A 19,968-nucleotide genomic window follows, 5' to 3' on the forward strand; every position below is an offset into this window, starting at 1 on the left:
CAAACAAACGCCTGTGGTCGCCGTCCATTGCATCCACTGGCAGTGCGCACAGAGCAGCCAGTCCCATCACAACCTCCCAGAAAACGCAGATTTTAATGCAACTTGTTGACGACTCCGTGATCTCCTCCGGAGCGGAGCGGATCGCTTCAGCACCGGGAAGCCCCCATGTCATCCCCTAGGGGGGGGGACGGGAGGGGAGGGGGCTTAATTGTTGCTGAAGAAAACTCACAATGAGCTTCATCAGATGGAGCTCCTCCGGCAGCACTCTGGTTACACCTTCCACACGCTGAACTCTGGAAAAAGACGTTTTTGAAGCAGAACGTCATCGTTTTTGAGTCGCTTCAAGTTTCCCGGGACACCTGAGAGAACTTGTTGTTCTGTGTGTGTCTGCACAGACCGACACGCTCCACCTTTCAGATGAGACGTGAAGCAATCTCAGCACTTACAGCAGCAGCATCTACTGAAGCGGATCGCCCGCCGCTTCCCTCTGAACGGAGCCAGGCTGTGTGCTGCTTGTTTGGACTGGACGCGCGTAAAGGAGCAACGCCGCTGCTGGGGTTCCGCTCCTCTAAATAAAGAACAGTGGAGAGAAATCCGTCAAATGAGGGAAAAACATGGTAAGTTTTGATCCATCTTTTCTTCTTTTAGATAAATAAATAAACACCATCTGTACGTGTTCGCTTCCATTACGCACGGATCTGAGAGCGCAATGGAGTGGAATTTAATAATTCACTTTCTGAACTATCGCAACCATTACAGGTTGAAATGGGCTATTATAATATATTATAGAGAGATCAAACAACAAGAACACATCATGTCACAACATGAGACGGTAGACTCGATACTAGTCCCTGAAGGGGAATAAGCAACACAAGCTTCATGGATTCAAACGTGTTATGAAGTGCAAGACATGAGGAAAACAATACGTCTTAACCTGCATGAAGCCCCCAGTGTGTGTGTGTGTGTGTGTGTGTGTGTGTGTGTGTGTGTGTGTGTGTGTGTGTGTGTGTGTGATTTACAGGGTGAGTAAAGAGCTAGAGGATGCAGGAATCACATTATGTTTTAAAAACCCAATACATACAATCATGTAACCATATTATCATTATTTTATCTCATGTTACTTCTTCACTGATTGCAGCTTTATGTAGCTTTATAATTTGGTTCTTTATCTTTCCCTGATTTCTAAAGATAATATGAAGGTCGAGGTCTTTTTGTTGACTTGGTGTTTTTCAATGTTTTTGCAGATGAGGAGCTTATATTATGATAAAGCATATTTAATTGAATCATAAGGCTTGAGTTCCTATATGACTGTATAACATGCTGGTAGGAGAGGTGACTGGCCATGGTGCTCACATTATATTACAGTTGTTTTCTTCCAACCCAGCACAGTTGTGGCACAAGCAGCTGAATCCATTAAGCACACGCAGGGCAGGAGAGTGGAGCAACATGGTGATGTTGGTTATAAGTAATACGCCTTTTGGGCTTTTTGTGGGAGGCAATACAAAAACATGTTGTAGCAATGTGGTGCTTAAGGAGATGTAAGAGAGTATGATAACATTCATGTTCTCAGAATCTTCATCATTTCTTTTTCTGTCTGACCATCCTCACTCGAAGGAATTCAATTATTTGAATAACATGAGAAGATGCTGCTTTTGCCACGAGTGGTGAGGAGGAGCATTAAAGTCCATTTCAAGTTGTAAAAAATAGGCCTGTCCTCTGTGCTCTCCAGCTTTTCAGGAACCCACCTCAGGCTGTGTTCAGAGAGAGAGAGAGAGAGGGGGGGGGGGGGGGGGAGTGTTGCATATTTTTGCTTTGAGTAGCTGACTGATGTGAGAGATGCTCTGCAAAATGAAAGGGAATCACCATCACGATGCTGTGATGAAAAGCATCTTTGAGCACACAATGTACCTCCAGTCCGTCGGGAGACTCACTCAGGCAGTTTCCTCTCCCGTCCCCTCCCTCTCTCTCCCCTCTCACACACACACACACACACACACACACACACACACACACACACACACACACACACACACACACATGCCTCTGCACATGCACTTTAACAATCAGGGTGTGACTGAAGACAGAAGATGTAAAATCACCTCCTGATCCTATCATGCCATACCCTCTCCCTATACTTAACAATAACGCTGTATTAAACATTGTAGACGTGAACGATGCTGAAACATTACGGTGCTATTGAATATATCACGTTCTTATATATGATGATGGAGGACTTTTCTGCCCTCATCTGGGGCATGAGGGGGCACATCACAAAGAGGACTGGTTCGGAGCTCATTAGGCAAAGTCTAACGTTTGTGTTTAATAATTAATGTAGGAAGAAGCAATTTATGCCCGATGGTTTCAAGAGTGCATAGCATGATAATACAACCGTTCTCTCTAAGAAGAGGATATAGGGGTACGAATCATATCCCCATTGATTTGCTCTCTCGCGTTCACTTGCCTGGAGTCACATTGTTTTTGCTCCTATAGGAAACACTCCCACTGTTGGGCAATCACTGAGAGTCAGCGATGTATAAGACGAAGGACAATACAAACTCTCAGCCTCGCTTTAAAACCGACATGAACAGAAACACATACTGACACCCGAGTCCATTACTTTGTGGGTTTACATCAGGGGCAGGCATGGCGCACTACAGCAATAAGAGAGCTTTTTGGAAATGTTGAAACGCCTTTCATCTGCATGCCAAACTACCTCGTTCACAGGTTATGATTTCAACTCAGATGTGCACGTTTTCATAAAGATATAGCGCACCTCTTGTGTGCTGCTTTCACACAGACTTATGCTGTGATTGTGGGAGGAACATGTTCTTTAAAAAGGTTCCATGTTGTCTCCATGGATGGAATAAAAGGAAGTGTTCATTGGAGATTTAAATTTAGATGTGATGTCATCATTCAACTTAATTATTGTATGTTTGCTTGGGTCTGGCAATGCATGCTGGGAGTTTAGCGTGACTGGAGGTATTTCACTGTGTTGAGACGAGAACAAGAAGCAGATGCATGCAGATGAGTTACAGCTTCATTCCACAATCTCAACATTTGTTACTTGAACCGAAATGCTGCTTTTTTTTCGGGAGACATAACAGCGAACGCAGTAAAACACTCGAGTGAATTCAACAGTGTCATCACTGCGCGGTTTGTTCTGCACACTACTGTTTACAGAGCTGTGCAGCATGTGAAGCTGAGCAGATGGTGGGGCAGCGACTGTGAAGAAGACTTTACCGTTCGGCTGTAAAACACTCTGCCTCGCTACATATCTTTGTAATCATGTGCCGAGGAAATGTCAATATTACATTAAGGACCAGGAGGTAGTGGGAGTGCAATGAGGAAGACGAGACGAACACGGACACCGTACTCATTAATTGGCCCAACTGCTGACATGAGAGAGCTAACTACCATCAGACAAAGCTCTAAACTCAGTGAGAAGCTATCAGACACCGTGACAGCAGGTCTCAGCGCAGCATTACTTACAGTTGCCACAACCATTAAAACTAAAACCGTTGTGTTATTATGCCGTAGCAGCAATAACACACGCGGTAAACGGATGCACTTGGCGAGCCGTAGACAGCGCGCTCCGATGAAAGGAAGGCAACGGAAACATGCAAAAGGTTTGGGAAGCAGCGGCAACAAAAGCTGCAACTGAACAGAACTGAGAAGAACAAGTGGAGGAAAGTATCATCACATAACACCGATCATCAGCGGCATCCAGAGGACCAGTCACCGTCCTCAGGTACCCAGCTGTGAGTCATAAAACCAGCAGCACCGAGGCCTCACGCCATCCGTACAGAAACAAAGACGGTGAAGACCACGAAGCAGAAGGAAAAGGTCCATTAACACCGGATAACACGAGGAAGGACAATCATGGGAATCCTCATTAAACCTCTGGCCAATAACTTGGAATCAATAGAGAGTCTTACTTAAAGATGTGAATCCATGTGATACAGAGATACTGTATGTGTTGGTTGGTAATTAGACCCCATCTCACCATTTTCAGGGGGAAGTAATGCAACGAGTGATAAAGGAAGATGCATCTAAAGCTGGAGACGATGGAGAATCAGGGGAAGAGCTGCTGAAGATCTAAATGAGTATTGCCTGGACGGGAGTTCCTAATGAACTCACTGGAAGGGCCGATTGGGAAGACTGGTTCTGATGGAACCACGGGATGGAGAGCTACACGAAAACAGTGATGAGGAGGCAAGGTAATGAAGAAGGAAAGGAAGGGAGCAACAACTAAGTAGCATCCTAGAGGTAGTGTGTACACAGCAGCTAGTTTAGAGAGTTAACCAAGAAGTCATGGAAGCTGCTGATAAAAGGAGATCGCTCCACTGAACTCCAGCTTTAAACCCGAAGCCCTGAAATACCAGCAGCACCATCCTCCAGTGCTCTGCAGTGGAGGCGTCCCACCAGCAGCTGGCTGCATTATCAATTAAGGTTATTTTTATAAAGTGTCAGAAAATTGAGAAACATTTCAACCAGGCTTTAAACAGGCTTCTTTAAAATGTACAACCAACAGTCCAAAACGTTCCCACTGTGCTGAACTCCAGGCTGAGGTTGGCTCTATAATCACACGCTGTGCACTGCAGCGAGGTGAAGTTCAGATCAATGGCAGCCAGCAGATTCAAATGCTGCTTTTGGAAACCCTGAAATCTGAGAGTTTTGGCAAGAAAAGTGCAGTCGTAAGAAGAATCATTGAACTCTCAAAAATGACTCCTACTCCTAATATTTATTTTTATTATTTTGATTTATGAATCCAGTGTTAACCTTGTTTGATGTTGACTTCCACGTGCACTGAGAAAGTTATTTGGTTTGAGTTTCACAATATGAAAATACTCAAAATGGAAGCTCCGGTGTTTTAAAGTGCCGCTGGCTCAGCTCTGTACAGTACAGTAGACCGGTCTCTATGGGCTTCACTCCTCTCATCAATCCTCTCCTGTCACACGTTATGCTGCTGTGAGTTTTCTTTACACTGGAATTAAAGGAGTCCATTAGAGTTGAGACGGTATCAGTGGTAACCCCATCGGGTTTACAGGATTATTCACATGGGATTGGAGTCTTTCACTCACAAAATAAACCTTCCCTTTCTCTCTTCTTCTTCCTTTTCTATTGTTTCAGCATTGTCTCAGGATAATGTTAGTCCTGCTTTGTTTCTATTCTGGGTGATGTTAACCTCTGTGAGGGACCGTTGTGATTTTCTCTTATTTTCTCTCATTTGTTGTAGCATTCCTCAATTCATTTCCTACCTTCCTCTTTGTATTTCCTTTCCTCACATTATCTCTATTCCATTGCCCTATCCCTCCATCTCTGACTGATTTACAGCAGGCCGCCCATATGATTAGCACTGAATCCGAAGATCGGGCTCTCCAGATGAAAGTCGTAATTATAGATCATGACAATTTGGCAATTATCATGAAAATGATGTACTCCTCACTCCCTCACTACTGCAGCAGCAGCAGCAGCAGCAGCTGTGCCACTCCGGCCATTAGTGGTCAATGTTTCAAGATCGACTACTTGTTGAAAGATGCCTGTTTCCATTACAGCGCTTAAAGCCGGTTATGGGAGGCGTAGCTGCGTCTCCTGATGCAGCAGCCTGTTCACTGACTGAACCCTGTAGAGAGGAAAGTACCACAAGGCAGTAAAACACAAAAAGACACACAGGTATCTGTACTGTAGACGAACCAATCTACTGATTCACACGTTGTAATTAAACAACTTTTAAATTGTATGGTTAGGAGAATATTTCCCATTAAGCATTAGTGTTATTCAAAACATCTCTTTTGGATGCCACATGGAGATCATTGCTTTTGTGTGGGAGAATGCATATTTATATTTTGTTGTAAAATATAATAAAAGTTTGATAAATGCAGAATTAGATTCGACAATGATGCATCAAGACCTAAGACAAAGGCCAGAACCACTCACACCAACAAATTGGTTAAGTGGTGACTTCAGAGAATTTGTGGCATTCCCGATTTTCTGGTGAACGTGTCATCATCTGACTCACCTCCTGAAGGCTGTCATATCATCCGTTTAATATCCGTGTGACTGTGACCACCTCTCTTGTTAGTCATGGACTAATCATGTTAAGTCATTGTGTCACCGTGCACAGCTCTGCTCCGATCACACGTCAGTGACAGCTGCAGAGTTGTTTGATGCGTCTGACCGCTTCATTTGTTCTGTTTTAGTTTAAACCGAGGTTTCAAAGTCTGGAGTTATATTTATTTATATATATATATATATATATATATATATATATATATATATATATAGTTATATTTCAGTCAATCCTCAAAGCTGAAAGCGCCCCGCTGTCATTTTTAAAAGCAGCTCCTTGTGTTAATTGACGTTCCTCTTCTCTGTCAGAAACTTGACCAAAGTCAGAGTCAAGATGTCAGTTTCTGTTCTCTTTACTTACAAATTGACTTCCTCACAGTTGCTCTGGGGATCTGCGATTCAATATGGATCCGTCCTGCTTAATTGACAATACAATCAATACACCATCTCAGAGAACACTGCAGCTGTCTGCAACACTGTCCAACGAGCCCTGAACCCGTACTGCCCACTTGCTGAAGATATTCAAAATTCTCATTAATCCACTATTAGAACAGCAATAATTTTACTATTTTTAATAAAATCAACTAAAACATTAACTCCTGTCCCAGAAAAGGACTGTAGTTTTTAATTGATCTTACAGTGTGGTTACAGTGTGGTTACAGTGTGGTTGCAGTGTGGTTACAGCGCGGTTACAGTGTTACATCGTGGTTACAGTGTTACAGTGTGGTTACAGCATGGTTACAGCATGGTTACATTGTGGTTACAGTGTGGTTACAGTGTGGTTACAGCGTGGTTACAGCGTGGTTACAGTGTGGTTGCAGTGTGGTTACAGTGTTACAGCGTGGTTACAGTGTGGTTACAGCGTGGTTACAGTGTGTTACAGTGTGTTACAGTGTGTTACAGTGTGGTTACAGTGTTACAGTGTTACAGTGTGGTTACAGTGTTACAGTGTTACAGTGTGGTTACAGTGTTACATTGTGGTTACAGCGTGGTTACAGCATGGTTACAGTGTTACAGTGTGGTTACAGTGTTACATTGTGGTTACAGCGTGGTTACAGTGTTACAGTGTTACAGTGTGGTTACAGTGTTACATTGTGGTTACAGCGTGGTTACAGCGTGGTTACAGTGTTACAGTGTGGTTACAGTGTTACATTGTGGTTACAGCGTGGTTACAGCGTGGTTACAGTGTTACAGTGTGGTTACAGTGTTACATTGTGGTTACAGCGTGGTTACAGTGTGGTTACAGTGTTACAGTGTTACAGTGTGGTTACAGTGTTACAGTGTTACAGTGTGGTTACAGTGTTACATTGTGGTTACAGCGTGGTTACAGCGTGGTTACAGTGTTACAGTGTGGTTACAGTGTTACATTGTGGTTACAGCATGGTTACAGTGTGGTTACAGTGCATAAAGGCGTTCCAGTTACAGCAACCTGCACACAATAATGAATCTCTGTATCTATAACAGCGTCTGTCACAATCATGACAATGAACAATCATAACAAGAGCACTTCTTCTCCAGCTGATTTTTGCTTTATAACATCATAAGTAATTCAATTCTGGCTTTAGAGCTTTGCATATATATTTAAAAGTACCTGATTACCTTCTGATGTCAGTAAATGCTGGCTTACTGTTAAATGTTAATCCTTTAACAATGCTCCAGTTTAATTGAATGCCTGGAGATATAACCATCGTGTTTACGGCGCACAAAAAAACAGAAGTGTGTGTCCTTGGCACAAACCATACAGTGGGTTGATAAGATTGTGCACGAGCTGCACAAGATCAAATCAACCCACATGTGAATGTCTCTGCTGAGATCACTCTGAACCGGATCATCTGCTGCTGTTGCTACAGAACAATCTCTCGCCGCTGCAGCTCATTTTCCTCACAACATGCACAGAGCTGCAGGGCTCAATCCACGGTCCAATTTCAGTGTACAGGCTAACCCTCGGCCATGTCAAGCATAATGTGTTCTCAGCCATGTTAATGACACTGCTGTCAAACGTCTGAAGCATCAGTGGAGGAACATCTTCTTTTAAATCTAGAGACTATGAACACAGCTCTCTTTGGTTTGTAGTATCTTTCAGCCTGGTGTCTTGAAACTTACATTCCCAAATACCGAAACTTCATTGTTGATCATGTCCCGAGGAAAAGGTATTTTCTCACGGATTACTTACAAATATGTTCAAATCATAGTCCACAAAATATTGTGTCCCCGTCTTGTAAAGAGGCGCTGTGTTGAACTGACATCTTCTTTATTTCACTTTATATTGTTTGGTTTCTTGTGTCATCTCTACTGGGCTGTGCTTCCAGAAAACACATCTGATATTCTTTATAATTAAACAGAACATTAGTCAAACTACTTCACAGCATACCTGTGTTGGCTTTTATATTTAACTCTGGTTGTTGTTGCTTATTTTCCTTAAACGTTGCTCCCTGTCTTCATGCGTTGCTCTTTTTGTCAGACAGTTTCTACTTTGTTGCTTTTAGTAACCGTGTCTTTGTTTCTCATCTTTGTATCGTCACTCTCATCATTCTGGGAAAACTGAACCCTGATTTAATGTCGTGCTCTTCAACGCTCTACTCAAACATCTGCTGTTGTCTCCTGGATGGATCTTTGTTTCTCAACTTCAGTCGTACCGCCTCCACTTCACCTTCATAACTCACACACACACACACACACACACACACACACATAGAAGACAATCATAAACACCAACCGCAGAGCTTCTTCACTCACACTCTTCAAATTATTTTGATATAGTTGTTGAAACCATGTTCCTCATTATTCCCCTGATCCACGGAGACATTGTGTGGCATTAATGCATCTATTAGGCATGGTGACTCCATGTGTTGTCATTTACATATGTCGGCTTTAGGACAGAGACTGCTGGAGTGGACGTCTTTAGTTTCATGTGATTCAGTGTGAATGTGTACTTCTGTGGCTCAGCAGCGATATTCACAAAACAACAGTTTTACATTTGAGTCGGTAACACTTTATAATAACAGACTTCACTAATGCGTGACTCATGCTGCTTTAATGCAGGATGCATCATGAAGTGATCAAGTCACTGTGACGTAATGTGATTAGTTCACACCTAATATATTAAGGTCACTTCATACATTCATTGATATGCTGCTGCTCATTTTAAGTTCAGAGCATTTGCTCTCTGAAAGCTCTTCTCAGGTTTATGTTTATTTTAATTTATTTAAGAAAGGAAAATGCACATTAATTAACATCATTTAAATGTGCCAGATTTAGCCATGCAGGCTAGTTTTCATCTAATTTGCAGTTTGACGGTATTAAAGGAAAAGTATGTGTCTTCATATTAAAAGAGCAGCAACTCTCAAAAGATTTCCCCCCGAAAGTGGCGGCTAAATGATTATGATTTTAGTTATGACATGACTCGAAGTGATTCCTTTTGAAGTGGTGCATTCTGGGTCAATGCCCCTGATTTCAACTTAATTACCCCACGTAAACAGGATTAATGATGGGAGCTCCGGCTCTAGAAAGCATGAAACAGTCTGCAACAACTTTAATGAAAATGTGCAATTCACATCCATGTTGTGTCATTTTGCATTAACTGACTATCAAAATGCATTGAACATATTAACACAATGAAATCCTGGGAGACCACAAATAAACGTAAGAAGTTTGTGTGGATAGAGTTACTTTGTAAGTGGAAGAATTGTAAAACTCCAGCTGTCTTACTTAGATTAGATTAGAATGTTAAATATCGGTACAAGAGTTGAAATGAGTCATCTCCTGTGAGTCAGTTTGGGGAAAGAACGTTTCCAGCGTTAGTGTTACTGTTATTGTTTGTTACGGGTGAAGTTTGGTTTTATTTTGCTGTCAACAGTGGGTGGAAATCAAATTACTTTATGTGGAAAAAGGACAAGAATGTTATCGTACTGGAGTCATTTTGTACATTTTGCAAAACTATGATCCTGCACAAGATCACAGGTTCCAAGCAGACGACCAAAAACATATCTTTTGTTTTGTTAAACCATACTCATCACAAGCTCTTTCATCATCTCCCCAGATCTAAACCAGATCCTCATTTGTCCTGTCTGTGTCTCTCTCACCTCCTAACACACACACACACACACACACACACACACACACACACAGCCGGCTGTGACAGATAAGCTCAGCATCAGCTCGTCCCAGGCCCACTCTCAAAGAAGGACCTCTCAGGTGTCCTAGATTTGCACTGGACTGTTCCTCTTCAGGGTCAAGAGTGTATTACTGTGGACTGATGTTAATACAGAAAAACAGTGGTGGGAAGGTTTCCCGTGCAGTAGGAGGCCTTGATGTGTCCATGAAGTTTATTCTAGACAGAAATGATGTGGAATGTGCTTTTGAAACATGCTGCTGTGAAACCTCTTAATTATCGGCTTACAGGAGATCTGGGCTTATCCTGCCCAGCCTCTGTAATGAGTCCTGAGGTTTGTGAGCGGAGGTTTGAGCGGACCGCTGTGGCTGTCGCTGGGTAACTCGAGACGCTTCACTCTGCCGACACAGGAATCAGTCACCATCAATCAACAGGAACCTGTGACGCTCCTTTAGTGTCCTCCAGAGCGAGTCTCCTGTGAGGATTCATTGTGTGGTGTTTTACATTTGTCCATGCATACATTCATGTGTGTGTGTGTGTGTGTGTGTGTGTGTGTGTGTGTGACAGGAGATTGCTGGAGGGTGGTGCAGATGCTGCATGCATGTGGAATTGTACATGTGGAAGCTTGTGCACATGTGCAGCCCCCGCAGCTTTAACAGAACACCTACTCTCTGCGCTCGCAGGCAGCTGCAAACAGCGGAGATAAGATAAACCTCGAGCCCTCCGGAAATAATGGGATTACATTCGCTGCTTCCTGAACTGCAGCGCGACATGCCAGCATGTTGCGATTCATGCACACTACCATTCATGAAATGTGTTTCTGTTATTCTGCACAGCATGGAGGAATGGCTGATGCTTTTTTATTTGATTTTATTTATTGTATGCACCTTAACCTTTAGGCTGCACTTTGATAGATATTACTTCTGAAGTCATGTTGACTGCTCAAATATTCCTACTAATCTATATTTCATCATTTCATTTTCCCACAGATGATGCCGCTCAGCTCTATAATTCAGGAGCTGCGTTGTTCTGAGCAAACTGCATTGTACAAATGTATTTCTTTTGCTGATTTAAACAACAGAAGGATGTTTTTAATCTACCCGCGGTGTAAAATTAGACAGTGAGTGTAGATGGTGTGTGGCTTTAAGTGTTGTTGCCATAAGGAATTATGGAGCAGAATCATCTCCTTTCCTTTCATAAAGGATGCCATGTTCCCTATGCTGGAGGAGATAAGCAAGGAAGCATCGGAGCACCTTTCCTTAACATTTAGAGAATTCACCCAGCTCTTATCACGGCGCCGCCTTTGTAAGGAACCGTCCTGAGCCGAAAAGACTATTCATCAAAACGATAGGCCACCTGTGAGAAGCCTGAGAGGCCAAACCCAGGGCAGAAACATTTTTCAAAGCACTCGCACCAATGACAGAATACAAAAAATAAAAATGTATTTAACCTTTATGTATCAGGACAATCCCATTGAGCCTTTAAATCACTTTTGCATCCTGGTCAACATGGCAAACGCACAAAAACACAACAAACTTAAAAACAAACTTAAAACAGCATCAATCAAAGAGTTTATGTTCAAAACACAAATGATCCTTAATCCTATTTTAAAAACGGGGCGGACACAAAGAATGACGAACGTCATGTTTCTGTTAGAAGCTGATCTGACAAAAGAAACACGGTTTACAACATGATTCACTGTAGAGCTCCAACAGTCTGCTCCCACGACTCCTTCCATAAGGATTCTTCCATTAACTCCATCATCAATCCCCAACCTCCCTATCTATGTAAACTTCCTCCACCCACACACACACACACACACACACACACACACACACACACTCACAGAACACACACACACATGCTTGCTCACCTACTGTTTAGTACGAGCTTGAGTAAACACCAGACGTTGGCTGACAGAGGAGGTAGCTCTCTGAGCTAAATCAATTAGCCTATCTCCAGTGGGGCCATGCGGTGTTTGCAGGCCTGCTGGGTTCAGAGGGTCCCACTGTTTCTCCCAGACCAACAAACAGGCTGCCGCTCACACCGAAGCATCTGCTCGGATTTGGCCCAAGCCTGAAAGGATTGAATTGGATTTGTGGTGAATGGATGTGTGATGCAATGAGGCCCACTTCTGCCCTTCGTCATGACCTACATCAACAAGTTCAGATTGTTCTGTGCTTGTTATTATTGTGAGTTTACTTCATTATAACCACTTTATTTTACATTGTTCTTGAATAATGTTAAACCCCATTGGGCTGAGAGATGCCTCCCTGTAGATCTTCAATTTTAAAGCCAGATGTAGAAGCTAATATATTTCACACAAACGGTCGAGGCCTGTTGTTGATTGAAAATCTTTTTCCTCTCAAACATTCATTATGAAGCTCATTACCTCATTGTGCTGTAAACCAGACCCGTAGGAGATAAGCCTTCTCCTTGACTTGTTGGATGTGTAAACAGATAAGCTGTCATCTATCCAGCATGCTGCTGCAGAGACGAATGAATGAATGAATGAATGAATGAGTCCACGACGTCCACGACACTCTTCTCACTCGGACAACACGATGACTGAGCGCTCTGTGCACGAACCAATCCCTGCTCCGCCGATGCAGTGAAGTGGGACTGTGAGGTTGCTGCGCTGTGTAACGCTTCACCCATCAGTGGCTACATCTCTAACACATCAGCAGTTGAAGTTTTCTTTTCTTGGAATCTACAACACAACACACTAGAGTTTTAAAGGGGCACTCCACGGATTCTACACAAGAAGTTCAGTTTACTCCAACCGGCACTTCTAAGAAGTGAAGTCGATGTGGGAGTGTCTATTACCTGCATTCTCTCTAGTGTCCATCAGGGGGCGACTCCTCTGGTTGTATAGAAGTTTAGTCTAAAATGACTCTACTTCTCTCTTGATTTATTCCCTCAGTAAACATTGTAAACATGAGTTTATGGTCTCAATCTCTAGTTTACAGTCTTCTTCAATACAGCATGATGTTCATTTAGTACATTATGCTCTGATTTAGTGAAAGCTGTGAACTTGACGATGAAGCTTCAGGGCGGGGCTGTCTTGTGATTACGGGTCACTACCACGGTGTTGTCCGTGTTTTTGTTTTACAGCTTTAACTCTTTCACGGAGTGTTTTCAGAGGCTTCAAAGCTGCTCTTCACAAACCAGTGGAAGTGGACGCTGTCACGACCACTACGTCCACTTATCATAAACAGGCTGTGGATGTACGATACAGCCTGTGAAGAACAGTTGCATGATGTATTTTTGGTTCTGGAGAGAGCTCTCTAAAGTCTGAGGTCATTGTGATGTCAGCAGGGTCGTCTCCCGTTTGGCTTCAAACGTGTAAATACTAGAGGCCAAAGGTCAGGACAGCGTGGCCTGTACTGCTGCTGTTCCATGTTTAAATGTGTTTCTTGTAAGCACTGAATTGCAGCTGTGGTACTTTAACTTCTATCTGGAGAAAAAAAAGCACAGAAGATTCACGTCAATTTACAGCCATTGACATCGTTGTCTAACAAAAAGTCAATTGAAGAGCCATGGAGAAGAAAAACAACTAATATATACTCTCCATTTAGCATACGTCATTGCCTTCATGCCATTAGCCTTGTCTTCCCATCACTCTCATTATGGACTGGGTTACATATCGGTTTATTTCGATCAATAATAACCATCTGCAACACAAATAACGAGCCGTAAACACACGTTAACCTACTGGAAGGGACTTGATCCTCTGTAAGAACCCGGCCTGGTTGTTGGACACATTCACCGAGCAGTGCGGGACCGAAGCACATGGTTCAGGAGACGCTGTACGACGGTACGACCGCTGCGCTCTGACGAGTAGAAGCTGTGATTGTTTTGCAGCGTCATTCAAATTCAGGAGAGCTGAACTGCAGATCAGCAGTTAGACCAGCGCTCAGTGTCGATGTATGTCCAACCTCACGGCCATTTGAATGTCATGGTGCTGGACGAAGCAGAGGCAAAACATATGCATATATATATATATATATATATATATATATATATATATATATATATATATATATATATATATATATATACAGTATATACTGTTTTATATATATATATACTTCTGTTGGTTTTCTATCGGCTCAAATCACCACTGTGTCAAAGAAGAGCCGTGAAGAGCTGCTAGAACGGCTGAAGACTCTTAGTCTTGTTAACTTTTGAAGTTTAAAAACATGTCATATCCCATGGTATATATTTATTGTACTGGATTAATTTATGACCCTCAAGAGTCACCGTCATTAGGAGCAAACGTTGCACATTAAGAACAAAAGCCCCCTAACTGAGTTTGGTTCATAGAAATGTTCAAGCCCACCTGAGAGTCTGTCAATGAGCGTGCTGAGCGGAGGCTGCTCTCTACTATTTAATAAGCATATTTATTGTCACAGCCGAGGCACAATAATCCCCCTCCAGAGCCCAGCTGCCAATCAACACCCAGTTAATGGAGGTGATTTGCGGAGTTGTATCAGGAACAAACACACAGAAATCAGCCTCGACTCTCTTAACGCGGCGGCAGAATGTCGCGTGGACCGTGAAGAAGCAGACGTTTGTAATTACTGTGGCAAACAGCGTCACTTCATAGCGTGTTGATGTGTGAAATACAAAATGGTCATGAGGACATAATTAACATCCAAACAAATGTTTTTCAAGTAATGAAATTGTGTAAATTCTTCCCGTGAAAAAGTGCACATAACATACATAACATATATAACATATAGACAACAACTCAGTAAAGCATTCACCATTCGTCACAAACTTCATATTTTGGGTAAAGTCAGCGGGTTGAGATACTGCCACTCAATATATACGTATTTTGTACTACTTCCTTTGAGATTTAAGTGGCTGCCGCTCTTAAATAATACATTAAAGCAACGTATAGATGGAAAGCTGCAGGGAGGACTTGCCTTATGCGGTGATTAACAGTCCTCATCCCCACTGGGACCTGATACCACATTTCCACATTTCACTTCTTACTGTTTCTCTTTTCATTGTACTTCAAAGTGAGTCAGCTCCCCAACCTGTGATCTTGTTCTGTTACCTGGAGGCAACAACATTCAGCGTCTCTTTGTGTTTCTGAGCACCGATAACAGCAAGTTGAGTTTATGTGTCAGCGGTCCAAAAGTCTATCTGTGTTCATCTGCATGAGACAAACACGTTTAACGAGCTTTGTGTGGGCTTTGAATACTCGTTCACACCATAATGTGGAATGATATTATTGTATTAGTTGCTTTCATGTGTAGAGTCGATGTTCATTATATACCTCCGTAAAGCCCCGCTGTTCTGTTATCATCAAAGCAAACTGTTGGGACCTGACTGCTTAACGTTTGGTGAATTGTTTTATATTTAACCTAATAAATCGCGTGGCTGTTCAGTCCGTGTATCAAGTCATAATGCTGCGTTTACGGGTTGTTCATCTGCATTTATTGCCCCTTGTGTGTGGGCTTTGTGATGTAGGAGGTTTGTTTGTGTATGTGTTCAGTATGGGGGAGGGGAGGATGCTAAAGTTGAATATAACTAATCTTCTTTCATATTTCTCTCTCTCGTTTGTCTCCCCTAGGTTGAACGTGCTGCAGAGGACGCTTCATGACGAAACCTTTGCTCTGCTGTACGGACGCTACCACTGACATTCTTAACTTCGATACAACTGGTGTTGTTTTCCTCGTCTGCATCATGTAACTGCAACGTTCAAATCATCAAAGACACGACAAGCAGCCGAGTATCAGCACAAAACCTCAATTTAGACGGCTTCCCGTGGACGTGTGAACAATAGGAGCGAACCTTGTGTGTCCGTCGTCACGTCGTCCTACTCGCCGCTCCCCGCTTAGCTTCACCGTAAAGGAGGAGCCCATTAAAGCGTTTGATAGGAAGTTTGGTCAGAAGGTGCTGCTGCCAGCTGTGCTGCTGGTTGGAGATGAGATAAGAGCACTGGGAAGAGAGAAACGGAGCGCCGGTATGAATACCAATTAGGATTCGTCTCTCCTGCAGCTACACTACTGTAAGGCAAATCAATATCAGAGGGAAGAGATGGACAAATTATCCGGCTTCAATTACAGGAGCGTTAGATGGAATTAGATGTTTGCTGAAGGTTGATATGAAATGATGGTATAAATATGAAACAAGCTTCTGCATTTGCTACAGCCACAACCAGCAGTGCCGCGCCACTGTGCAGCCGGCCCAGTGCCATGCCTGAGCTGACGCGGTGAGGCCGGTTCAGACCTGGGAGAACGGTTGAGAAGGAGCGGAGGAGACATGGAGCTGGGTAATAGCTCTCTGGACTACTTTACCAGCAACTACTCAGAGACACCTTACACCACACCTCCACCCTGGAGCGAGGCCATGCTGCTCGGCTTCCAGATCTCCCTGTCTGCACTGCTGGCCGTCGTCACCCTGGCTACCGTGCTCTCAAACGCCTTCGTCATCGCAACCATCTTTCTAACCAGGAAGCTCCACACGCCGGCCAACTTCCTGATCGGCTCCCTCGCCGTCACCGACCTGCTGGTGTCTATTCTGGTCATGCCGATCAGCATCGTCTACACCGTCAGCAAGACCTGGTCTCTGGGGCAGATCCTTTGTGACATCTGGCTGTCGTCTGACATCACCTTCTGCACGGCCTCTATCTTGCACCTGTGCGTGATCGCGTTGGACCGCTACTGGGCCATCACGGACGCCCTGGAGTACTCAAAACGCCGCACCATGCGCCGGGCGGCGATCATGGTTGGGGTGGTGTGGGTGATCTCCATATCGATTTCCATGCCTCCACTTTTCTGGCGGCAGGCCAAAGCCCACGAGGAGCTGACGGAGTGCATGGTGAATACAGATCAGATCTCTTACACCCTGTACTCCACCTTCGGCGCCTTCTACGTCCCCACGGTGCTTCTCATCATCCTCTACGGACGGATCTACGTCGCCGCCCGCTCCCGCATCTTCAAGACGCCGTCGTCCTCGGGAAAACGTTTCACCACGGCGCAGCTCATTCAGACCTCTGCGGCCTCCTCTCTCTGTTCTCTCACTTCTTCGTCCAACCAGGAAGCACACCTACACTCCCTCAATGCGGGAGGTGGGGGAGGAGGAGCGGGAGGATCGCCTCTGTTCATGAACAGTGTGAAAGTGAAGCTGGCAGACAGCGTGTTGGAGAGGAAGCGTCTGTGTGCTGCTCGGGAGAGGAGAGCGACCAAGACGCTGGGCATCATCCTGGGCGCCTTCATCGTCTGCTGGTTGCCGTTCTTCGTGGGCACGCTCGTCACGGCCATATGCAAAGAGTGCTGGTTCGATCCCGTGCTTTTTGATGTGTTTACCTGGCTGGGATACCTGAACTCCCTCATCAATCCTGTCATCTACACCGTATTCAACGATGAGTTCAAACAGGCTTTCCAAAAACTCATCAAATTCAGACGGTTCACCTGAAAAAACCCCGTTATAAAAACTCTCTTGGAAAAAGAGCAAACCACATGCAGACTAATAACGGTGATAATGGAAGTACTGACACTTAAATGTCCCATCTTGTGAACACACGCTCATTGTGATCTATTTTAGTTTTGATATCAAACAGCTCTGTGCCATAGCTCTTTAGATAGCATATCCGTCATATAGATTTATGCATGCATGCTAAAAAAAAAAGAGAGAAACTCTTGAGCTCGAAGAATTGTGGAAGTCATCTTAAAAATATAGAGAAAGAAGATTTGAAGTCTATTTCATGTCGCAGGGACACAAAAAGCAGATGTAACAGAGTGGAAAGAGCAAACTAAGAGAGGCTGGATTTGATCCAGCGCTCATGAAAAGCCATGAAATATATGTTGTCTTAATCTCTGTGTCAGTCTGTGTGCTGCTGCTTCCATATAGTGTTTCTGTGGTACAGTAAAGCACCTAGAACAACTGCAAAACTATTGAGATTCAGTATATGTCGCAACATATGCAATTATATTTGAAAGTGGTGTGCTATACGTGTCTGTGTGTGTGTGTGTGTGTGTGTGTGTGTGTGTGTGTGTGTGTGTGTGTAAAGTACAGTTACTTTACTGTAATATATGCGTGTTTGAGGAAGGCAGGATTGTCAAGTGTTTGACATCTGTACATGCTATCCTCTAGCGAGGCTCGTCTCGTCGCTGCAGAGGCAGGAATGGAAACAGCACTTTCACTCTGCCTCTGAATTTTAAGTAACAGCCAAAACCATAGCAACAAATAAACCCTTTCAAACATGTTATGAAATGATACGCTCGAGCTAAAAGGGACAAGGTAGGAGAGAAGAGTCAGAGCCACACTCAGTGATTTAACCTGTTTGTTTGTTAAATGCTTGTTTTTCACTGCTGTTAACAGTGACAGTGACAAAGAAGGAGCTGCTGACCTCACTGTTTTCAGCCCTGTTCTTCTTAAAGCTGCTGTTTATTGGGATGCAGAATACATGTCTATGAGAGATGGAACTCAAAGTTTAAAAACAATAACTGATGAGCAGCTGGATATCCACTGTCTCAATCACAAAGAAGAATTCCATCAAATGAAGCGATTCAAACAATACTTTGGAACAATGAAGAAGTGCTGAGTGAATTTAAGAAATGAATGAGCTTAAAGAGAACACATGGTGAGCTCAGCTTAGGAACAAAAGATCTCACTGGTGAACAATGTGTACCTTGAATTGCTGTACATGTACTGCAGGTCAGCGTAGCCATTCGTCCGTGGAGTACTTCATCAATAATGTACACACTGAGTCTCAAAGTCCAGACTTGCAGTTGGATGATCTCTGTGTGTGTGCCAGCTGCCTCAGACGTCCTGCAGCCATCCGCTCAAGAGGGAACGTGAGTCAAAATGAATCTTTATCCAGGGGAGAGACAGAAATGAGGAAGTCACTGAAAAGACATGCAATCAATCTAGTTTGGGTGAGAGACGTGTCTTTGCTAATGACTGCAGTCCACAGACATCAGAGTCAGCCATCACCAACTCTGGAGCAAGAACATCAGCGACCCAATGGACCTCCGCCATCAATTCTTCATGTCTGTGTATATTTATATAGACATTCATACATCTCTGTGGTGCCATGACTCCTACAGATGAACCAGTGGAGCGGAGAGTCAGTGCTGGATCAGATTTAACTCAGTTCACATGAAATAGAACTGACAATAAATGTATTATTAATGTGCAATTTGTTTGTTTCCATGTCCAAAGAGAACTGTGGTCTTAACATATGTTGTTAATCTGCTATGTGGACGTTCATGTCTCAGGATGAATCATCAGAACGTTGGTGATCCCATAACTTTTCATCTAGAACCATAATCATTTCAACTTAACGTTTCTGAAACCTTGGGGACCAAACACCTGCTAAACTAATGACATGGTCTATAAGACACAACATGACATAACGTATCATTAAACCTAAATGTTGATACATCTGTATGCTACAGACTATGAGTTTTAGAGAGAGACGCGTCAGATGAAGAAAAGATAATTGTTTAATATTAACAGATGACATGCGATGATGAAGCCTTGACCCCTCCAGTGTCTGGAGATTCATCTTCAAACAGCATCACTTCATCACCTCCAGCCTCCGCTGATGAGGCCGATAGAACGATGAGCTGATGAAGCTGACGGTGGAGGTGGAGTAACGGCACCACTAACGTGCTGAAGGTAGAGTCACAGTCATATTTAAGAAGAGACAGCAGCGAGATGACAGGCTAAGCATGTATTTGTGTCGCTGTGCTATTGGATAGAAGAGACCAGCTGCTCATAACGGATGATATTGAAAGGAGCTTATGAGTGAGCATGTGTGAGAGGAG

The 19,968-nt window shown here is 43.5% G+C and overlaps 1 protein-coding gene across 1 annotated transcript; it reads left to right on the forward strand.

Moving 5' to 3' along the window:
• The first annotated feature begins 14 nt into the window (after positions 1 to 14).
• htr1d (5-hydroxytryptamine (serotonin) receptor 1D, G protein-coupled) lies at positions 15 to 19,337 on the forward strand. Its single transcript, XM_068726475.1, has 2 exons — positions 15 to 617; positions 15,765 to 19,337. Exon 2 carries the CDS (start codon positions 16,457 to 16,459, stop codon positions 17,609 to 17,611), a length of 1,155 nt encoding a protein of 384 aa, XP_068582576.1. The 5' UTR covers positions 15 to 617; positions 15,765 to 16,456; the 3' UTR covers positions 17,612 to 19,337.
• The last annotated feature ends 631 nt before the right edge of the window (positions 19,338 to 19,968 follow it).

This window comes from Cebidichthys violaceus, unplaced genomic scaffold, assembly GCF_023349555.1.
Source record: "Cebidichthys violaceus isolate CVI_PGR_0920_01 unplaced genomic scaffold, fCebVio1.0.p SCAF_39, whole genome shotgun sequence".
Lineage (NCBI taxonomy): Eukaryota > Metazoa > Chordata > Actinopteri > Perciformes > Stichaeidae > Cebidichthys > Cebidichthys violaceus.

What these genes read in the sequence shown, in the direction of transcription:
- htr1d (XM_068726475.1), top strand. Translation starts at nt 16,457, where the DNA reads ATGGAGCTGGGTAATAGCTCTCTGGACTACTTTACCAGCAACTACTCA.